Genomic DNA, 22,042 nt, shown 5'->3' with positions numbered 1-22,042 from the left:
ACGCAGTTTTCAAACCTCAGAGGCTGTAGTGTCCGCATTGCTCAAGCGGGGTTGGAGTGGGTCTGGGCTACCGGACCTCAGGTTCCTGGGCCAGGCAGGCGGGCAGCAGCTGTTGCGGGACAGCGTGGCCCTCGGTGCCACGCGCCGCCCACCCTGCATCGACCCCGCCCCCCTGCCCCCCCCTCCCCCCCTCTCCCCCCCTCGCCCCTGCGCGCGTGGCCTTGTGGGTAACGCGGGGCCGCCAGGTGACAGCTAATGGCGGCGGCCTCCTGACGCGAGTGGCCCGGCGGCGGAGCAGGGCGGCAGGGGGCGCATCGCGGAGCCGGGCCGGCGGCCGCTACACTCTGCACTCCGGACTGCGGTTCACCGGAGGCACCCGGCTTGAAGCGTCATGGACAGGCCGGTGGCGGCGGCAGCCGCGGCGGCGGCGAGCTGCGAGAGCGCTGGGGGCCCGGGTCCAGGGCCGGCAACGGGCTGGAGATCCTCTCGGGTTGTGGGGGGCGCTTCGGCCGGCTCCCGGCAGCCCAGCATGGAGACCCTAGACAGGTAAGTAGGGCCCTGGACGCCACCGCCTCTCGGTGCCCAGCTCGAGGCCTGGCGGCCCAGGGCCGAGGCGGGGTGGGCGGCTCCCCCACAGGCACTTCTAGCCTTCCCTGGGTCCCCGTCTCCAGCTGCTGCCCTCGGACTTGCCAGGGATTGGGCACCTGCTCACTTCCGCGCTGCAAGCTGACAGCTCCCGGAGGCTTTGGAGCTGTCAAACCCGTGCCCATGTACTAGCTCCTTGAGAACCCCTTTCCAGTTCGTGGCCCTGGCCAAGGATCCTCTCAGGAGAAATGTCGCTTGGCTTCTTGTTCTTAACATCACCGTCATGCCTAAATCGTGTGATTTTAAGATCAGTTCCGATGCCGCTGCTTGGAGTGGCAACTAGGAGGTGAGACCCATGGGCAGCCGATCTGCAGCAGATGGTGGTAAAGACACACAGATTTGAGAAACTGAGATGGATCACTTCCATACTGCTCAGGAGACACGAATACAGTTGTGTACTTTCAGTTCTTTACACTTGGAAGGACATAGTTCTTTTTTTCTTGGACACATGAGTCTCCTGCTTCTGAGGTCGATTTAGAATAAGTCCGTTCAAGGCATATTTGCCATGTCCACCTGGAAAGGGCCACCACCCAGTCGAGTAATGACAAGAGATGGCTGGATCATCCAGTTTCCCTGGTGACATCTACACTTGGGCAACAGACAGTTGTGATATGCTTCAGTGAGGTGACGCTTTCTGAGTCATCCCAGTGTGCTGAACTTTTGGGAGTTTTCAAAGACACAAATGGGAGCACCCAGCAGCGCTCTCTCCCTTCTCTAGCTCGGTGTGATTACAGTATATTTTACTACATGAATCCTGAACAATAGGTTTCACTAAAATCTAGCCACAGTTGAGACTTCCCTTGGAGCCATGAGCACTTCACACATCTGAAAGTTTTCAGGAGCACATGAGTTCTTGTCCATTCAGAAAATAGCACACCTTGACTTTACTTTGGCTCCAGGGCTGATAGCTGAAGCTGTATGTGATAAGTGCTAGGCTATTGGTAAACACAGAAGTATATTCAGGTGGCAGCGTAGGTCTGAATTATTGGAGTAGCTGAAATATGTCACTCCAGTATGCCTTATTCAGAATTTATTAGAAACAACAAGTGACTATGTCCCACTCCCAAGGATTTTGATTCAGGAGGTTTAGGGCAGGCCCAGGAATTTGTGTTTTTCTGAAAGGTGTATACTACGGTCTCATTGTGCTTGGGCTATGTGGGCATGTGGTACTTGGTGTAGTTTGGGGATGTATGATGTTAGTGATGTGGACAGGAAGGAAGGAGGATAGGTATTTGAATTGAGGAAATAATGGAGTGGGGAGAGCCCTTTGGCCATGAGAGCACAATGTGCGCCTTCTAAGGAACTGATCAGAGATGGCCTGTTGCCCGTGAGAACAGGCAGGCTACCTTCCTAAGGAGTTGTGCTATCATCCCTTCTCAGGATGTGTGTGGTTCTCTTAACCTGCATCATACTCTTCACAGTTGAAAATAGAGGTTCTTAAGGAACCCACTAACTCTATTCTGGGCTGTAAACCTAAACCAAGAAGTCTTAGACATCTCTCTGGGGCTTCAGTTCATAATGCAGGAAGAGGACACAGAAGACAGAGGCAGTTCAGGGAAAAGAAACTAGCATGGCAATAAGGAAGGGAGGATTTTCAAGGTACTTAGCACTTAACAGAGAAGTAGGTGAGTCTTACACCTTGAGGAGTATAGGCATCTGTGAGGGGTGTGGGCATTGTGCCCAAAAGTGTCACTTGTGAAGCAGATTTCAAAGAAAGCAGTTTAAGGCCTGCCTGCCATATCCAGCTGGGAACGAGCAGCTGCACAAGGTAACAAGCAGGGAGGAAAGAGGGCTCGGTTCTGATATTTCAGCAAGCAGCCGTGCATACTCTTCATTAAGGAGTGACTCCCCTAAAGGGAAGTTGGGCTCTGTGTGCCTGTCTTACATGTGTTCCTTGAACCTTGAGGCTTGCGTAGTCTTCAGAGTATTTCACTTCTCTTTGAAAAGCAGCTATGGTCCTGTGAGAGGATGTGGCTTCCTAAAGGTCACAGATCTAGCTAGTGACAGAAACAGGACTTGAACCCAGACCTCCTGTTGGGGTACCCTCTGTGTAACTGCTCTGACCCAGGCCACTTCCTGTTGCTGATGGTAAAAACACATCAACACCAATAAACCCACCCCTTTCTCAAAACAGCCCAATCAACTTTAAGCCCCAAAGGAGATATTTTGGTTCACAAAACCACTCCAGAGAGGGAGATGGGAGTGGGCACAATTGGAGTCAAGGGCTACCTTTAAAACAGTGTTGTTAGAATTCCCTATCTCTTGTATTTGTGTCTTCTAAAGATATCTCACCTGTCTTACCTCTGTGTTCTTCAAAGTGGTGGGAATAGGCCTCTAGAAGCCCTGTGATAGATCCATACAGCAAGGATCCAAAAGGAATCCTGGGACTGCCTGGGCAACTCATTTCTAAGTGGGGACAGGAAGAAGTGGGTAAGCCCCAGGAAACAGTGGATTGCAGTTCTGCAAAGTAAAGAGAAGTGTCCTTGTTAGAAGAAGGTGCGGCAGGATCTAGTCAGCAGCTGATTTCCCTAATTGATTTTATGTATTTGCAGTCAGGGATGGGTGCTGATGGTAAAAGGGGAAAAAAGGGAAGCTTGGTGTGGTGGTGAATACCACTAAATACAACACTCAAGAGGCAAGATCGCTGCATGTACAAGGCCAACCTGGTAAATACAGACAGTTCCAGACTAGCCTGTACTGTAGAAAAAGATTGTCTCAAAAAAGGAAAGGAGCAGGCAATAAAGGGGACACTAGCATTTAATCCCAGCACAGGGGGATTTCTGAATTCGAAGTCAGCCTGGTCCACAGAGCAAGCTCTAGGACAGCTAGTACTATATAACTACCTAGAGAGACCCTGTTTCAACACACACACACACACACACACACACACACAGAATATGAGAATATAATATCTCTCTTAGTTTCCTCCTGTCCCCTAGAAATTATGATAGAGTTCTGACTCCTACTAGGATCATAAAATTCTTGTATATCATTGGAATTTCTACCTATTTAGCACATATTTTACATATATTTTCAACCACAAAGACTGGGTGGGCACCTTAATCAGAGACTACAGTTAAGTAGATGTTCTGTCTTTCACACACACAACTGTGGATGTAATTGCTGATGGTTTGGTTTGGTTTGGTTTCCAGATGAAACTTAACTTCCTGGTAAAGCTCCTAAGTGTCTTTTGCCCTCTTCATTGGTTTCTTTTTCCTGTTTTGACAGATCTGGAAAGGAGCCTAGCTCCTGAGAGCAAGTTTTACATCTTTCACTGCCTAGTTGCCTATTAGTCATTAGGTCAGGTGAGCACAGGCCAACCACATACCAGTCATGTGACCATGGATAAACCTAGAAGCTCAGTTTTCTTTTCTGTAAAATGGGTCACTGGGAGGCTAGGTAAGTCTGCATTTTTGACCAGCAGAGGGTTTTATATTTTCTTTGCCCTGTTCTGTTTTACAGCATCTGTGGTACCCACTTTTTAGCTCAGTATATCAGTCACTTTCGGTTGTTCTGGCCCCTGGAGTAATGGCCACATTCACTTCCTTATCTAGTCAAGTTAGCTAGTGTCTGTTCTGCCTTTTTGTCACAACTGGTTATGAAGCTCTGACATAACAACTGGAAGAAGCTTTTGTAAGTTAAAGCATTTACAGAAATGTAATGTAGCATCACTGCTTAATACAAAATATCTTTTCTAGTCTGTTCTATATTAACTTACCCTCAGCTTTACCCCCACTAAAAGTACATTGTTTTCTAGATTTTAAACTAAAAACATGAATTTGTTGAATTTTGTTTGAAAATCGTATGTTTTAAGGTAAATATTTTACTTTGGAATTAATTTTCTTTATGCACTATGTTAATTTTCTATATATACTATATCATGTAATTTTGATAGAATTCTGTGATATGTTAGAGAGTAACATACTTAACTACATACCTGTACTCATTTAAAATTATTTATTGGCTATGTATAGACGTTTTGTCTGCACGTGTGTCTGTGCACTATGTGCATGCCTGGTGCCCACAGAGGCCAGGAAAGGCATTGAATGCTTTGGGACTAGAGTTACAGGACCTTGTGAGCTGTTATGTGAGCAATAGGAATATGGATCTGGATCCTCTAAAGAGGTGCCAGTGCTCTTAACCACCGAGCAATTTCTCCAGCCCCAACACCTACAATATTAAAACTTTTTGAAAAGGTTGATTGGTTCATCTAAAACTAACCTAGAACCTGATGTATTTTCTGTTTTGTCTATATTGATTCTCATATTAAATAGAAAATCAACCAAATAGTTTAAGACGTTGTGGGGGCATGTCTGTGATCACAGTGCTCAGGAGATGGAGGAGGCTAGAGGATGGGGAGTTTAAGGCTATCCTTGGCTGTATAGTGAGTTGAAGCCAGCCTGGGCTGTACATGAGACACTTTGAAAAATAATACCTATATGTATTTACTCATACCCAGGACACATTGATTCTCTCCAGGAGCCTGTGTTTAAAGATTTTTAATCACACTATTTCTTTTAGCCCTACAGGATCACATGTTGAATGGTGTAAACAGCTTATAGCTGCTACAATTTCTAGTCAGATTTCAGGTTCAGTGACATCAGAAAATGTGTCCAGAGATTACAAGGTAAGCAACATTGAGTGTTTAATTCATTATTGCTATATAAGTACCCAAGAAGCTTTGTAGTTTTAGTTCACATGAACCTTTGACTTCTTGGTATTAAATTACCCTTTGGGGTGGTGAGGACAAAGGTTTTTTAGTGTTCAGTCTGAAATATTAAGGGAAAATATTACCTATGTTTCCTGTTTGTGGTATAGTTTTATAATTGACATGAAAAAATTGTCCTAAGATTTTGAATCAAGTTCTGTTTTATTATGGGCAGTGGGCATAATAGTGTGTGCTTGTGACATGTCAACAGTTGCAGGGGAGCTTGAGGCTAGGCGATTGTCTACAGACAGAATTCAAGGCCAGGGCAAATTCAAGAGTGAGACTCCTATCTCACAGCAGGCAAACACACAGAAATTATTTGCTTACTTTGTTATTTTGCATAGAAATCACATCTTGATGGACAATCCCTTTACTTCACAAACATGATTCTGTATTTAGATATTACATTTGAGTATTCATCATTAACATAGAAACTATAATTACAGAACTTTAAATGGGGTAGCCTCATTTTTCAGAGTTAGAAACCTTTGTTTATTTTGAAATCTGAATTTCCTGCATAGTCTAAGTTTAAGAGTGAGAGGTTTGTTGTTGGCACAGATTGGTTCCTAGCACTGTCCTGGAGCTTAATAGATACTCAGTAAATAGTTATTAATTAACAAGCAAAAATCTCAGCTGTTCCATCTCTGTTCAACTACTATTTTGATTTCAATAAGCTGCTAACGGAAACACTAAGTGAAACTATTGATATTTTCTTTATGTTTGCTTGAGTTTTGTTTTAGTTTGATTTGGGTTTTTTTGCTAATAGGAATGGGTGAATAAATTTTCACGAGCATACATGGAATATATTTAGTTTATCTGTGAGCAGCACTCAGAAGATGGGAAATCTCACAAATAGTTCACGAGCTTCAGCCAACATTCCACTTCTTCATAACTGCTCCTTGTTGAGGACTTTTAGCATCCTCTCCTTGCTAGATCATAGCATAAGTTCAGAAATAGACTCCAGCACTGGTGGTTGAGATTTACTCTTGAGCTGTCATGTGCACATCACCAAGCCAGCACTCGAAGGCTGGCAGTATATCTCTTAATAGTGTCCCCAGTTACTGATTTTCATGCATGGTGACAAGGGAGCATCTTAGGCTCTTTGTCTTCAGAACCTAATCAGGAAGCCACTTTATGTACAGTTGGGAGATGCTGGTAGCCTATTTGTCCCCACTTTACCTGTAACTGCCCATTGAAGGACTCCTGTCAGCAGAGGATAGTGCTTATACTCTAGGGTGATTTTCTCTGTTTCCTATTAAATGTTAACTGGAAAATTGTCATTATAGTTTAATGGTGTCATGTGGGTTCTGCACAAGAGTGAATGTAGCCAGGTATGGTGGCACACTCCAATAATATGAGCATTTGGGAAGCTGAGATAGGAGGATCAACTCTAGTTCAAAGCCAGTCTGAGCTAACCACCTAGTTTACTGGTGGTTAATAGCTAACCTGGGCTATTGTCTCAAAATACTAAAATAAATAACAAACATGATTGAATGTTGACTATATTTCTAATGTATATGTTGGTTGGATCTTTAACATGAAATAGTTAAAGTTTTATCAATTTTCATCTATTTACAAATTTTGTGTAGCAGAATCAGCTCATGCTAGAATGGTTTAATAGATGCATTTCATAAAAAAATAAGGTTTTTATCCCAGCACTTGGGAGGCAGAGGCAGGCTGATCTCTGTGAGTTCAAAGCCAGTGTAGTGTACCAGAACTAGTTCCAGGACAGCCTCCAAAACTACAGAAAAACCCTGTCTCAAAAAAAAGTAATAAAGTTTTCATTTATTTTGGAAATTGAAGTTTAAGTCCCTACATCAGATCATAGTCAAAGCCTTTGAATTATTGTAAGACAGCATGTTTTATAGCTAAATCTACAAAGTTGACATTAAATTTGTAATTTGTGTTACCTTCTTCAAAGAAATATATTTTAAGTAATAAAAGCATAAAATATTCCTTAACTACACAAACTGTTGTACATGCTACTGATAAAACTCAGAGTAACTATTCTGGGCTTTGGAGACCCTCTGGCATAGGAACCATGGCTTGGAGTTGGGTCTAAGGGTTCAGATACAGTTTCAGGAGGATTGAAGTTGCAACCATTCGTAGATAAGATTTGTAGTTATCTATATCTTCTTTAAAACACGTACAGATTTGGTGCTGATTACTCTCGTCTCCCTACTACCCTCCCTTCTTACCCCTTCTCTGTTTCTTTCCTTCCCTCCTCCTTCCCCCTCTTCTCTCTCTATATCCCTCCTCTCTGTTCTCCCCTTCCATTATCTCTCCTCTCTTTCAGTCCTTTCCTCCCCTTTCTGTCCTTTCCCTTTCCTGCTGTCCTGACTTCACTCCCCCCCATCCCCTGGCCTCTCCTTCCCATGCTATTCCCATTCTTCCTCTGCTCTCCCTCCCCTTTCTCTTTTCCTCTCCCTCGGTCTTCCCCTCCTCTCTCCTCCTCTCCCTTCCCTTCCTTCTGTTTCCCACTTTCCCTCCATCCCTTCTTCTCTCCCCTGATCACACTTCTCTACCAAGGGTCTCTACCACGGGTCTCTTTTTGCCTCCCTTTTCTTCTCTCATCCCCTCCTCTCCTGTTTTCTCTTCTTCCTCCTACTTCTCCACCCTTTGTTTTCCTTTCCCTTCCCCTCTTCAATCCTTTTCTATTCTCATCTCCCCAGCTTTTCCTCCCATTCTTCTTTCCCCTCCTTTCTGTGTTTAGTCCCTCTGCATCTCTCCTTTCCCATCTTTTCCTCTCCCCTTCTCCCTGGCCTGCTCTGTCCTCTCATCTTATCCCCTTTCCTCTCTGCACTTCTCCTTTCTCTTCTTCTCCCCTCTTCTCAGTCCTCCTCCTTCCTACTAGTTAATGCTTACTTTAAAACCAAACCATCCCAAAGACTAAACTAAAATTAACATTATTAAAAGAAATGTAATTAAATGTTTTCTTTTGCTTATCCTACCCTTGCTAACTCGATTGCTTTCATTTAACCAGGCCAACATACAGAAAAAAATCTTGGGGTGGGTTTATGAATATGATCAAAATACTTTATAAGAAATTCTTAATGAATTAATAAGGCCATTGCTTAAAATTTTTCCCCTTGAATGTGTAAAAAATACTATGATCTGAATGTAATTTTCGTAGAGCAGATGCAATAGTACTGTTAGAAATTATACTGAAATATTTCCAGGGACTCTGTAGAAATGACACAACCAATCATAACTTCCATCATTTGGAAAGTGAAACTAGACCAGAAAGAGGGAGTTTTATGGAGTAGTACAAACAGTTCTGGCTAGCTCTGTGACCTTGTATAATCTCTCAGTGTGCAACCTTGTATAGTCTTCAGGGTTTCCTTCACTGTAAGGCTGAAAGGATCATAGTCAGATTTTAAGTGTCTAAATGCCTTTATTTCTAGAATGTTTTTCAATTATGTTTTGTTCAGAAGGACTTGATTCTGCTCTGCCTTCTACCATTTAGTGACCATCTAGCTTTTTCTAGCTCTAAAATTATCCTCAGCACTTCCTCTGTTCCTCTGCTCTCTTTTTGCTCCCCTTACCCTTGTGCACATAGTAATTCCTAGATTTCATGTTTAAATATCCTAAATGACAAAAAAGGAGAAAATTGGGATGGCAGTATACAATTTTTCTCTGCTTTCTTAGTTTAGACTCTTTAGAGAAGAAACCCAGCTATTGTTGAACCAGAAAAGTGCTGTAATTAGTCTCTGGATCCTCAACAGAAATTTCCAGAAGGGCTTTGGAGGGAAGGGGAAAACAATGTATGGGGAGCACTTTATAATGCTTGAATTAGGTCTTGGTTCATGTTTCCAGAACTGGGTGCTAGTCTTTGAAAAGGGAAGTTTGATCATGCCCTTTCAGGATCCACTGTTAAAAGTCATGACTGAAAACCTGGCTATATGACTTACTTATTAATCATAGACTGCAGATTCAGATGCCTACATGGAAGTCGGGTACAGGAGAGAGATGTGGAGAATAGAAGGTATAGTGTGTTCCCATAAAAGCCTTTTTACAAAGCCCTATTACTATCTCTTTGGACAATATAATTATAGATGAGAAAAGATGATCAGCCTATGAAAACAAATTACTTTTTTAAAATGTTGAGACTTGCTCTTCTGTTTCTGCAAAGGCAGAACAAATAAATGTATTTTTCTTTTTCACACTGAATATAACTAAAATATGTGGAAATTATCTATAAATAACACAAGAACAACCTTAAGTATGGAAAAGTGATGAATCAAAATCTGGCTGGAAGTCTCAGTAACCCCGCAAACTGACAAGCTACAGAGCAGGAGAAAGTGTATTTGGAAACCTCATACCTGATAAACACTAATATCTAGAATATATAGAGAATACTCAAAACATAACAGTGAAAATGAAGAAAACACACAAAGCTTTTCACCAAAGAGGTGCATGCAGATGACAGAGAAACTCATGAAAAGGTCATCATCATCATCATTGAAATAGGGGTAAGGGGCGGACTGCAAATTAAAGCCCTGCAGAGGGACCACCACATACCTGTCAGGATGATTGGAATATTGGTCAACAATAAAGAAGAAATAGTGATAAACTCCTCAACTAGGATGATCTTAAGAGAATTTTCTGACTAAAATAATACAATGCCATTTTGTAAAAATGAAACTCTCAAGACATACATTGGGAGACCACCTAGGCTCCTCCTGACTTAAGGCATGGCTGTCTCCTCTGGCTTACATCAAAACCCAATTCTAGCAGGAAAGAAATTTCTGTGTGTATCTGAAAGGGCTCATTTCAGGAGAGGAGCAAAGGGAAGCAGAGAGAAACATACCCCCAAAACTTTGAGGCAAGCTCCTGCAAACCTCTGAACACTCTCCTGTCTTAACTACTGAGGATTTCCTTATAGCAGCTTAAGAACTGTATAAGCTTAAAAACGGGTTATCACACTATTTCCAAACTGCCAGCTATTTTCTTCCAGTAGCAAAGACACTGACAAGAAGTTCTGCAGTCTGTTAGACTCGGCCTCTACTTTGTTCTGCAGTAGGCATTATTTCCATAAAAAATATTGTAAAGTCTTCCTTCCAGTGTTCATTTCTTGCTGTCTGTCCTTAACCAAGCAGCAGAAGAAATGTGCAAATACTACAGCATGCTGGAGTAGATGGGTGGAGATAGAGGAAGACGAAAGGTGTCTGACAGGGTGCTGTTGGCTTCTTCAACAAACCTAAATCAAGTTCAGAGATCCTATGTGTACTGCAGAGATCAAAGTGGGCTTTCTGTGTAATCAGTCAGACCCCATGCTGAGATCCCTTAAAAGAGCCAAGTTGTCTGTTAGGGAAGCAGATGTGGAGGAGGAATACCAGGGTTTAACTAGCAGTTCTGCCACCTTAAGTGTAGTCAGTTTTCCTTTTTCTTTTTTCTTTATTCTTCTCTCATATATTGCATCCTGACCACAATTTCCCCATCCTCCTCTCCTCCCAGTCACTCTCTCAACCTTCCTTTTCCCCAAGATCCACTCCTCTTCTGTTTCCCTTTAGAAAAAGGCAGCCCTCCCATGGATATCAACCAAATACAGCATAACAAGTTACAATAAACTAGACACAAACCCTCATATTAAGGCTGGATGAGGCAACACAGCAGGAGAAAGAGTCCCCAGAGCCAGTGAAAGATTCATAGACAGGCCCAGGTCCCACTGTTAAGAGTCCCACAAAACACCAAGCTACTCACATATACTGTCACATATATGCAGAGGGCCTAGCTCAGTCCCACGCAGGCTCCCTAATTGTCAGTTCAGTCTCTGTCAGCCCCTTGTAAGCCCTGCATAGTTGATTCTGTGGGCCGGCCGTGTTCTCAAGGTATCCTTGACCCCTCTGGCTCCTACAGTCCTTCTCCACTAGAGTTCCCCAAGCTCTGCTTAATATTTGGCTGTGGGTCTCTGCATCTTCTCCCATCACTTGTTGGATCAAGTGTCTCAGATGACAATTAAGCTAGGCTTTGTTCTACAAGTACAGAGCTAGGCTCCGGTCTACAAGTATAGCAGAATAAAATTAGGAATCATTTCATTGACTTTTCAAATTTTTTGGCCAGTTTTCTTAACTGTGCCTTTTTTCTTTATTTTTTTTCTTTATTTTTTTTAGTTGCTGAAAAAAAATTTCTGCCTCCTCCCCATTTCCCATTTCCCTCCCCCTCTCCCTCTCCCCCCCCCACTCCATTCCCTCTCCCTCTCGAGAATGATGAGCAGTCCAGATTCCCTGCCCTGTGGGAAGTCCAAGGTCCTCCCACTTCTATCTAGGTCTAGGAAGGTGAGCATCCAAACAGGCTAGGCTCCCACAAAGCCAGTTCATGCATTAGGGTCGAAACCTAGTGCCATTGTCCTTGGCTTCTCATCAGCCTTCATTGTCCGCCATGTTCAGAGAGTCCAGTCTCATCCCATGCTTTTTCAGTCCCAGTCCCGCTGGCCTTGGTGAGCTCCCAATAGATCAGTTCCACTGTCACAGTGGGTGGGTGCACCCTGACCCTATCCTATAGCCATACTGATGAATATCTTCCATATCACCTTAGAACCTTCATCTGGCGATGGATCGAGATAGAGACAGAGACCCAAATAGGAGCACCAGACTGAGCTCTTAAGAAAGCAGAAGGAGGGAGAACATGAGCAAGGAAGTCAGTGCCTTTTTTTTTTATTAAAAAAAAATGGAGTCAAGAATGGTTTTTATTTCAGCTAGCCTAAAACTAAAACCAGTTCGTATGTCTCAGGTGTTGAGAGAAGTGGCTTGAACATAAAATGCTCGAGTGTCTCTACAACACAACTCCTGCTGAAGGAGAACACCAAAAGAATTAAAAATGAACTTTAAACTGGCAGGGCCTGGGAGGAGGGAGCTAGTAGTATGAGAAGTTTATTTTCTCATCTGAAAGGAGAGGCCAATAAACACTATTTTAAAGTGCTATATCAGGAAGTAAGGCAAAGTCAGTAACAGTGATGGAGGCAATGGTTAGAATTAGAAATAGGCCTAGTCAAGTAGGGTGGTCCAGAATGAAGCTCTGGCTAGGGATCCTTTCAGTTTTGAGGCTTTTATTACCAGAAGCCACTTATTCTTTTTGTTTATGTTCTGTGAACTTTGTTGAAGAACAGTTGAGAAATGTTAAACTTTACATATTTAAAGTATGCAATTAAATAAATTTTGATATTTGAATCCATCCCTCCAAAAGCCATCCCTCCAAAAGCCATCCCTCCAAAAGCCAGATTTAAGCTTATTAACCCCAAAAGTCTCTGCTTAGGAACTTCAGGGCTTTAATTCATTTTGAAGAATATTGTCAGTTAATTCAGAACACCTTTTTAACTGCAAAGATTTTATTAATTTTTTTCTTTTTTTAAAAAGAATTTCAATGTATAAAATGACATATAAACACATCTGTTTCTATTTTCCCTCTCCAATTCTCCCCCATGTACTCTCAATCACTTGTCTTCTGTTTTTTGCTAAGTCACTATGTGTAGGTAAAGCTGCTCATAGGTACAAGGTTGTGGAGTCATCCATTGGAGCATAGGATACATACCTACAGTGGTCTTATCCTCAATAAGGAGGAATGATTCTCCTTCCCACAGCAGCTCCCTACTGTTAATATCTCTGTCAGTATGGTGTGGGACCTGGAGATCATCTGTAACATCTATGTCAGGATTTTAGTTGGCTTTACCTTGTGTAGGTCATGTACAGGTAACTGTAACAGCCATATCATGTCCACAACACCGCATTTAACAGCACTCTTTCCCACCCTCTCTACCTCTTACATTCTTTCCACCTCCTCCTCCTCCCTGCGCCTTGGTGGCAGAAAGGGGGATGGTGGAAATAGATGTCCCATTCAGGGCCAAGCATTCACTATCTTCTCAGCACTTTGATCAGTTCCACATCTTTCCATTGGCTGTTGTTCACTGCAAATGGAAGCTTCTCTATGGTTGAGAGCAGAATAGGTCTAGGGGTAGAAATATAAGTACTTAGAAGGCAATTTGATAGCATGACCACTTAGAAAAAGAAGAGCAAGTTCTACATTAGGGTCTATAAACTTACCAGCCATGGGATTTTGCCTAGGATTCCAGAACCAGGAATGAAATTCCTTGCTGTGGAGCAGGCCTCAAATCTAATCAGAAAGCATTCCGTCACTCCGTCACAGTCACACCGCTATTGCACCAGTGAGCACATCTTTTCTAGTAACTTGATGCTTTCTTTAGTATACTGGGTTCAGCACTGGGTAAGAACTTTGATATCTTTTCTCCCCACATCAGCCTGCACAGTACCTTCTGACATTAGGGAGGAAGTTTCTGAAGAGTTTGAAGATGACTTTTTATGTTTTGCAGCCAGAGTGTGTGGTGTTTCAGCAATGAGGGATTACTCCCACATAGTTATGATGGGTATCCAAAGACAGCAGCAATAACCTGTGGTACTTTGGTGACCTGGGACCTCCTTGACCAATGGCTTGTAGGGCAGTATCTTATGCCTTATGCTGCTATTTTCATTTAATAACTCGAGTCTTCTGGGAGCAACATTGACCAACCATACAGGGTCATTCCATTTGGATTCTTTAAGTTGTTAATGCTGACACAGGAATAGCTTTTGTAGCCTGTGTTCGTATTCAGATACTCTTCTCCCATTTAGTAAATCCATAAAGCTAATAAATAGCCTGGCAATTGTTCTTTCTGATGATGTGTTTCTCATTCAACATCTAGTGTTGAATGCTAGCACTGTAGATTTTGCAACAAGGTACAGAAACATTGAACTCCTCCCCCAGAATATGACAACTACTTGTTTTTCTAAGGTTCTGTCTATGTGTGCTGTTTCTTCTGACTAGAGCTTTCCCACACAGAGGCTGCATGTTTAGTTAGGATTCACAGGCCACAGGCACAGGAAAAATACTCTGAAGTCAGTATCTCTCAGTTAAATAAAGCATGGTTTTACCTCTGCTTCAGCCACAGCCACTACCTCTTCCTCCCTAGAACTTCTTTGTTGCCATGTCTATCAGAGAAGGCACCCCCTGCTTCCAGTGGGGTAACCAAATCAGAGAGTTTAATCCTGGAGTCCTAATTGGAATTGGAAATTTAAATCCAAGTCAGATTAAGATGTGTGATTATCTCACTGTTAAGATACTGAGTTCATATATAGCTAAACTGTGTTCTGGATCCAGTTTGGGGTTTTCTTGTTTTGTGGACTGGTCTAAAAGCCTATCTCCCTTTTTATATCATTGCTTTTACATGGAAAATGCCTTCAGTTTTCTAAACAGAAACAACATTTACTTTTGAAATGTACCCTGTCACAATAGCCTGTGAAAACACTTGCAGGACAGGATTTGTGTTTAAAACAGTTGGAAGTGAGGAGATAATTTTCTTCGAATTAGATACTTCTCTGAAACTCACAGGACAAATGTGTTAGGATTGACTTAATATTGAATGAAATTTTGGGGATAAATATGTTAAAGAGGATTAACAGCTTTCTTAGGGACTAGGCTGTTGAATCTAATGGCATCTTTCACAATAAGAACATTTCCATGATGATGTTGTTCTGTATTTTAACTAACAGGTTTTCAGGAGGCCTGATACCAGGGTAAGGATATTTGGCTTTTGGCAGATGGGCCTCCTACTTATACATGTCTGTGCTTTATGGAACACTTGGTCTGTTTAGTGTTCTTTACCTTCGCACTGGTTCTTATGAGTCACTCTGATCAGTTTGCTCTGCTGTGTCATAGCTTTAAATGTTCACTGGAAATGCTTTGTTTGCTACAGTTTTTAAACGTGCAGTAAGAGCCTATGTGTGTGAAGGCAGGATGCAAAAATTGTTACCAGTGTGCTGTACTGGCTTTCCTCATACCACATGAATTCTGACCCAATGGATGATCATGGCTAGTGCTGTATGTCTAGGCCTATGTGGGCCTCTTTTTACAAATATGCTTTTAATTGAAACAGAATTACGTTACTTCCCTTTCTTCATCCCTTCTCAACTACCATCTCTTGAACCCCTCCCATGTATCCCCACCTCCACTCTTTTGGAGTTGATAGCCTCTTTTCTTTGATTATTATTGTTTTGCACACGCATGCACACAGACACACATACACACACACATGCTTGTTGTGTGATTCATGCTAAAGAACTTAGCAACCGAAAAAGTGATCATTTGTTGTCCATCCAATCTAAGACCTTAAATCATGCTGTGTTTGCATGTTCAGTCCAAAAAAAGTTTAAGTGCTAATCTTGAAGCAAGACTTAAAAAAAATCGGTATTTTTAAAAATACAAATGTAGTGAATTGTAGCTTATATTTTCCTCATGAATTTCCTTCCCTCTATTTCAGAATATTCATAAAGCAAGACAAAGATTGGTAATTTGCATGCATCTAACTCCTAGTGTCAGACATGAAAAAAAATGAACCTATTTTTTATTAAATGGGAATCTGGATTTTCATAGTATGATTTAATTACTTCAGTTTGAAATTTGTAATCTTATTGAAGCCAGTGAAATTGTACAGAAATAACGAAGATAAGTAAAACTCTTGCTATACTAGTTGGTTTACCATCTTACCTTGTTTTTTTTTGGCTTGTGAGATTCATTTTCTTTTATTGAATCATGCAGTTAAATATTAGTGTTTGACTTTGTACTTGCATGGACTTTGAAATACTGTATGAATTTGTTTTGAATATCCATTAATTTTTCTGTTTTAACATTTAAAATTGCAGAATGATTCCATTGTTTTTGTATGTAAAAACTTAGAAATTTCAACAAAACAGGCTGCATTTAAAATCTACACTGCCATGATGGGTAGCCATAAATTTATTCTGAGTATAAAAATGTGTTATGTAATTACTGAAATTTATTGACTAAAATGTAAATATGTGAAGTAGTAAATTATTTCAAAATTTGTTACTTCTTTTGTTGCCTAAAAAATATAGCCATTTGAACCAGTTTCATAAAGTAAAACCGTTAAATTTTAATATTTTCACTATTAGAGATTTGATACCACTTTTAAAAGGGATTATAATCCTGTCGTGTTAAGCGTTCACATTCTTTCTACCACCTGTTGAGTTAATAGTACAGTTTTTAAACTATCAAGAAGAAAATTGATTTTGTGAAGAAATTAATAGCATATCTTTAAAGGGACAGATTAAAAAGAAAAACATGTGGCATTTGTTTTCTTGAAGCATGCTTTTGATACTGTAGTTAGAAATATTAATGTGATATTGATTAGATGTCACAGTATTTAATAAGTAATAAAATAATACACATATGTATATATGTATGTATTTATATGTAAAATCTTGAGCATGTGTTATGTGCATGGTGCAATGAAATTTACCCCTGGGTAATATAATACTTCTTTAGAATATACAAATGCTTACTCTGTCTAAAATACCTATGTATGAACTGCCTTTGTATTTTGGCTTGACTTTGCCTTTATGTGGTTTCTGTGGTGTGCTTTATTTTCTATGAGCACATGATGTGCCTGTTATGTTCTTTGCTATTTGCTATGGTGTTGCTTAGTTTTATAAAGACAGTGCATTGTTTGAAATCCATGATGTTTGTTTGCTTTTCATTTTTCTACCCCAACACAACACAGAAATAGACACTACACTTTAGGCTGAGGATGCTATAGATGGTCCACACGTTATTTCCTTAACTCGAAGGGGGCAAGTGTGGTGATTTGCAAAGCCATAAAAGGTGTGTCAACTTTTACATGGTTACTGTCTCTTAAGAAAGAAATTCTGTCCTTTCACCTGTCTGTTTGCACGTGTTTCTCTTTCCCTTCTCTGCTTCTTCTTGTCCATGCACCTGGTGCTGTGCAGGAGATAGAGGAAGAACACAATGGCTACCCTTCTGAAGCTGAAGCTGATCAGGTGGCAAGTTCTCCATGTTCATCTGTTTGTAGCTACAGACCGTGCATCTAGAAGCCATTTCATACTAGATATCTAGGCAATAAGCAAAGCTTTCCAGTTGCTTTTACCACTATAATAGTGCTCTCCTGTCTATATTTGGTAGATTCCATTATGACATTATTTGCAAAAATTGGTTTATCCAACATTTTGTCAACTAGAAGTTGCTTTATTCACACTTCTTGGTTCCCCGAGATAGGGTTACATGACCTTAACCTCTGCCACTGTAAGAGTATGAAGAGCTTTTAGCAAGGACCTAGAGGAGCAAACACAAATGCTACAGGTTCTTTATAAGGGTGTAGACTTTTTGTTATTCAAAGTTGCATAGTTGGGCTTGAGGTTAAAAGTGCTGGCTGCTTTTCCAATTCCCAGCACCCACGTGACAGTTTACTAGTGTCTATAGCTCTAGTTCTAGGTCATCCAGTGCCCTATTCTAGCCATGTGATTCACATATGTATACATGTAGGCAAAACACCCATACATCTAAAGTTTAAAGTTACATGATTCGTGCCTAATGCAGCACCAGGTATTTTGTATTTTTGGAATGAGCATATTTATTTTGTTTTTATTAATCAGAATACAGAATCCTGCTGTTTCCTTCATACTTCCAGATGTCTCCAGATTCATGAAGCAGTAGTGTTTTTCCTGCTACTGATATAGAAACTGAATAGGAGAATCTGTAGAAGAGCAGGGCTGAGGATGCCTGGCAAGCCCCAAGTGATCAGCCTTCCTTTTGTCCTCCATCACCTGCCCAGAACCCTCCTCCAGTGACTCCAGAAGCATCTTTTATGACTCAACTATAAAATCACTGCTTTAGGCATGCAGCTGATACATAAACTGTTCATCCAGAAGTTTAGAGTCACATTATGAAAAACAGTGGCCAGAGTCATCTGGGTGGGTTAGAACCCTCAGCAATAAAGTCAGGAGGTTGTAGATCTCAGCTACACATTCAAGATCAAAGCACCAAATTTGAGATGAGCTCATAGCTGAGCAACATTGAAAATAGAGGCACCAATAGTAAATCGAATTATTTGATTATGAGATCAAATTATTTCATCTTTCAGTTGTGCTGTACATAGGTTGGATAAATCAAGGGTCAAATCATGTCCTGTGCAACCTGATAGTTGCAGTAAAAGCTTAATATAGCACAAATGTGAGTCCTATCTCCTAACACAGCTTCATAAAGGGAATCTACTATATTCACCAAAAACGAGTCTTCTATTGTCTCTTGATTTCCTGTGTAAAGCTGAATGTATTCCTTTCTCTTATGGAAGAATATGAAGCATTGGGGCCTTCTTTTGTGTTATTCTAATAGATGCTTTTTCATCCTTTAAAAACATGTCCCATACTTAGTGAAAGTTTTATCTCACTGTGTTCACCAACATATTCATGCCTCATAAAAATGCACAGATGTTTCCAGTCATATTTGACTAGTCATATGGGACAAGAAGAGAACCACTTGTTCTGTACTGTTTATCTTGAGAGCCTTATGCATTCTGGCAGGGTTTTATTGACTAGCTCAGGCTTGAAGTCTTACATTTTGATGGGGCTTTCTCTAAAGCTGAACAGGTGTCTTCTCTTCCCAAATCTCCTCCAGATTCTAGTGATTTCATAAATAGATTCCAAAATAATCTATCCTTAGTTATTTTTAAATATAAGTTATAGAATCTCCATTTTATAGTATAATATTTGCTCATTAAAGTAAGCTCTAACAATGTAATGCTTGTAGTTTACAACTCCAACATTGAATAAAGTAGCTTTCTTATTTAGTAATTATGCCATAAAATTAGTCAGTAGTTCAGATAGTAAATTGAAGCAGGCCTCAGATTAAGACTTCTATTCAGATTGTTGGTATTTAAGTATTTATAAAACCAGATGTTTAAAAGTATGCGTATTGGTTTATGCTTTGTTGTATAAAAGGCATATTCCCAAGTCAGATGTAAATAAAAAAGAATGTATAAATGGGGCTGAGGGCAGAGCTCAGTGGTAACGCACGATTAAGGCCTTGGATTTGCTACCATGGACCAAAACAAGTATAATAAAATGATTAAGTTGGACATTAAGTGGAAAAAGAGAGTCAAGTTTATATGAAAGTCTTAAAAGTAATGTTCAGATGGGGGTGTGACTTAGTGATAGAATACCAGCTTAGCATATACAGTATCTATCCTAAATTTGATCTCTGTCACTATAAAATCAAAATTTTACAGAAATTTTCTGATGAAAAATGTCTTAATCTATACTACAAATTCAAATTGAATACATTGTTTGGTTGTAACGATGAACCCTAATGTATATATGATTTTAACACTACACTTTTTGATAAGGAAGGGATGGACCATATAATCTTCTGTCCTCTGGGTGGAAGAGACGTACATACCATATCCCTGATCAGCATTGCCCTCCCTGTTTTCTGATGCATGTTAATGCCCTCCCAAGTGTTAACAGGTATTCCTGAAAAAGTACTCCCTGATTGAGGAGGTATGAGGCATGTGTTGTACTCTAGCGCCCTCTTGCTGATCTGGTGTGCATTAACACACTAAAGCCTAGCTCACTTTTTCTAACATAGCATTTCCCTGTTTTTTTTTTTTTTTAATAACTATTTACATCTTCTGGGAAATAATGTTCTATGAAATATAGCTTTGTAGTTGCTGTAGTTTGGATCACCTTATTCTTGTTCATTTCACATCGTTTCAGACATGCCAAGGAGAAAATGACTGTTTTCCTTGGTAGCAACTCACAGAGTGGCAGTACCTTAGAATAGGCCCCAAGTTTAGGATCCTGTCCTAGCTTTGGAGTTCAGGAACTCCATTTTCTGCTCCCCTATGAGTTATCTGGAACCATACAATGAAGCTTACAAGAAGCTGGCTTCCAAATCACAATGTCAGCCTCATAGTATAAATATAGGCATGAACTGCCCAGCCATCCTTCTTTTAGCATAACTGTAGCCAATGAACCTAGTAACTCATTAACAGTTTCCTTGGGGAGTGTGAAATTAGTTATAAAATGAATTGTCTTAGCCAGGCGGTGGTGGCGCACGCCTTTAATCCCAGCACTCGGGAGGCAGAGGCAGGCAGATCTCTGTGAGTTCGAGGCCAGCCTGATCTACAAGAGCTAGTTCCAGGACAGGAACCAAAAGCTACGGAGAAACCCTGTCTTGAAAATAAACAAAAAAACAAAAACAAAATGAATTGGCTTTGCGAAATGTGTGGTAAACACACCCTGCCCCACAGTATACATTGCAATACAAGTTGAGTGTTCTTTATTTCAAATGTTTGGGACAAGTGTTTCAGATTTTGAAATTTTTCATATTTTGGAGTATTGAATGAGACCCAAAAATAAACATAAATTTTGTGTCATCTACACCTTACACACATAGACTGAAGGAAAATTTATACAATACTTTTTAGTATATGTGTTTTGATTGCCACCTTTCACATAAGGTCAGGTGTGGAATTTTCCACTTAGCATTATATTGGCTCTCAAAAGCTTTCATATTTTGGAGCGTTTCCTATTTGGAATATTCACATTACAGATGTTCAACTTGTACTCTCATCTGCCAATGTAATATCATAGCCTAGAGTGAACAAACAATGGCATTCCCATTCTTTATGATCCCTGATGTACACTCACACATGCATACACACACACTCACATGTACACACACACTTATATACACATGCACACACATACATGTACATGTTTGCATGTAGCTGGGCCTCAGTGCCAAAGACTAGGGCTTTTCTTAGTTGTGCACTATTCTGAGACCATTCTCTGGTCATTTTAATTCTGCCTCAGGGTTTCCCAAACTATTTCGTAGGCTCTGTCATTTCTACTTTGGCTAAGTACCTCACCTCTAGTGTTTTTATTTGTGTTACTTTCATGCTTAGAAGATAACATTTTTTCTGACCTTATTTTCAAATTTGATGGCACCTTAAAATACCTATCTGTGTGCTGATTACAGTATCTATCTGTCCCGTCAAGCCATTTCTGTATTAATGCTTTCTAACTGTTAATTGTAAATATGTTGTAACAATTTGCTAGAATATGCAGCATGACGTCCTGTAGTGCTGAGCTTTTAAAATGTTTAAGGGGGAGGGGGCTTATATTTTTGCATGCTTCTGTAGCCTTATCAAGAGATCCCAGACTACCAGCATTCTCCTCGATCTACAGATGGAAAGTTAGATTTATTCCTGTTTGGTTTCTTGCCAGGCTTTACGGGATGGAAATAAACTGGCACAGATGGAAGAAGCTCCACTTTTTCCAGGAGAATCAATTAAGGCCATTGGTAAGTTTAATGTATACCATTTGTTATAGGAATTTATAAAATGAAGTGGTACTTTGAAAGCATAGGTGATGTTTATGTTGGAGATCAGCTAGACTGATTAATTAAGGAACGAGGTCCATTCTTTCTTATTAGCATCATCCTGGCCTTAAGAGATGGAATAATATAGAGGATCCAGGTTAAGTGGTAGCTCAGTGTTTACCAAAAGAACAGAAGCCTGCCTGTTCATCATGAAATGAGAGCTGAGTTACTCGGTGTAATTCTGCCTTGCTGCTTTGATGGACTATTTCACCATAAACTAATTGATCAGTAGATAACTGCAATAGCATCTTAGTAACATTTGGAGAACTTTGAAAATAATTTTTGTTGACTTCTGTGATTATCAAAAATATAATTTTACTGGAAGAAAATAGCATGTACTGCCATTCTGGCATATAAAGTAATGGCATGAGGGTTACCATACCTCCCGTGATAAAATGCCATGCATCTCAAGAGATGGTATGTAGGAGGGGCGTCTGTGTATAA

The 22,042-nt window shown here is 40.5% G+C and overlaps 1 protein-coding gene across 5 annotated transcripts in view; it reads left to right on the top strand.

Moving 5' to 3' along the window:
* The first annotated feature begins 237 nt into the window (after positions 1–237).
* Mtmr1 (myotubularin related protein 1) overlaps positions 238–22,042 on the top strand; it is a 75,324-nt gene continuing 53,519 nt past the window's right edge. The window contains exons 1-5 of one of the 5 annotated variants that reach the window (XM_050123632.1): positions 238–546; positions 5,167–5,272; positions 14,896–14,919; positions 15,663–15,689; positions 21,445–21,520. In XM_050123632.1, coding sequence (XP_049979589.1) covers positions 392–546; positions 5,167–5,272; positions 14,896–14,919; positions 15,663–15,689; positions 21,445–21,520 — 388 coding nt within the window. In that variant the 5' untranslated portion in view covers positions 238–391. Of the gene's footprint in view, positions 547–5,166; positions 5,273–14,895; positions 14,920–15,662; positions 15,690–16,922; positions 17,024–21,444; positions 21,521–22,042 lie in introns of those variants that run through there. The other 4 variants (XM_050123633.1, XM_050123634.1, XM_050123635.1 and 1 more) reach the window with 4 other exon arrangements.

Source organism: Alexandromys fortis, unplaced genomic scaffold (assembly GCF_014885135.2).
Source record: "Alexandromys fortis isolate MF-2015 unplaced genomic scaffold, M_Fortis_MF-2015_v1.1 scaffold_206, whole genome shotgun sequence".
Taxonomy (NCBI): domain Eukaryota; kingdom Metazoa; phylum Chordata; class Mammalia; order Rodentia; family Cricetidae; genus Alexandromys; species Alexandromys fortis.
The sequence above is the reverse complement of the archived record's forward strand: the minus strand, read 5'-3'. Positions and strand labels throughout refer to the sequence as shown.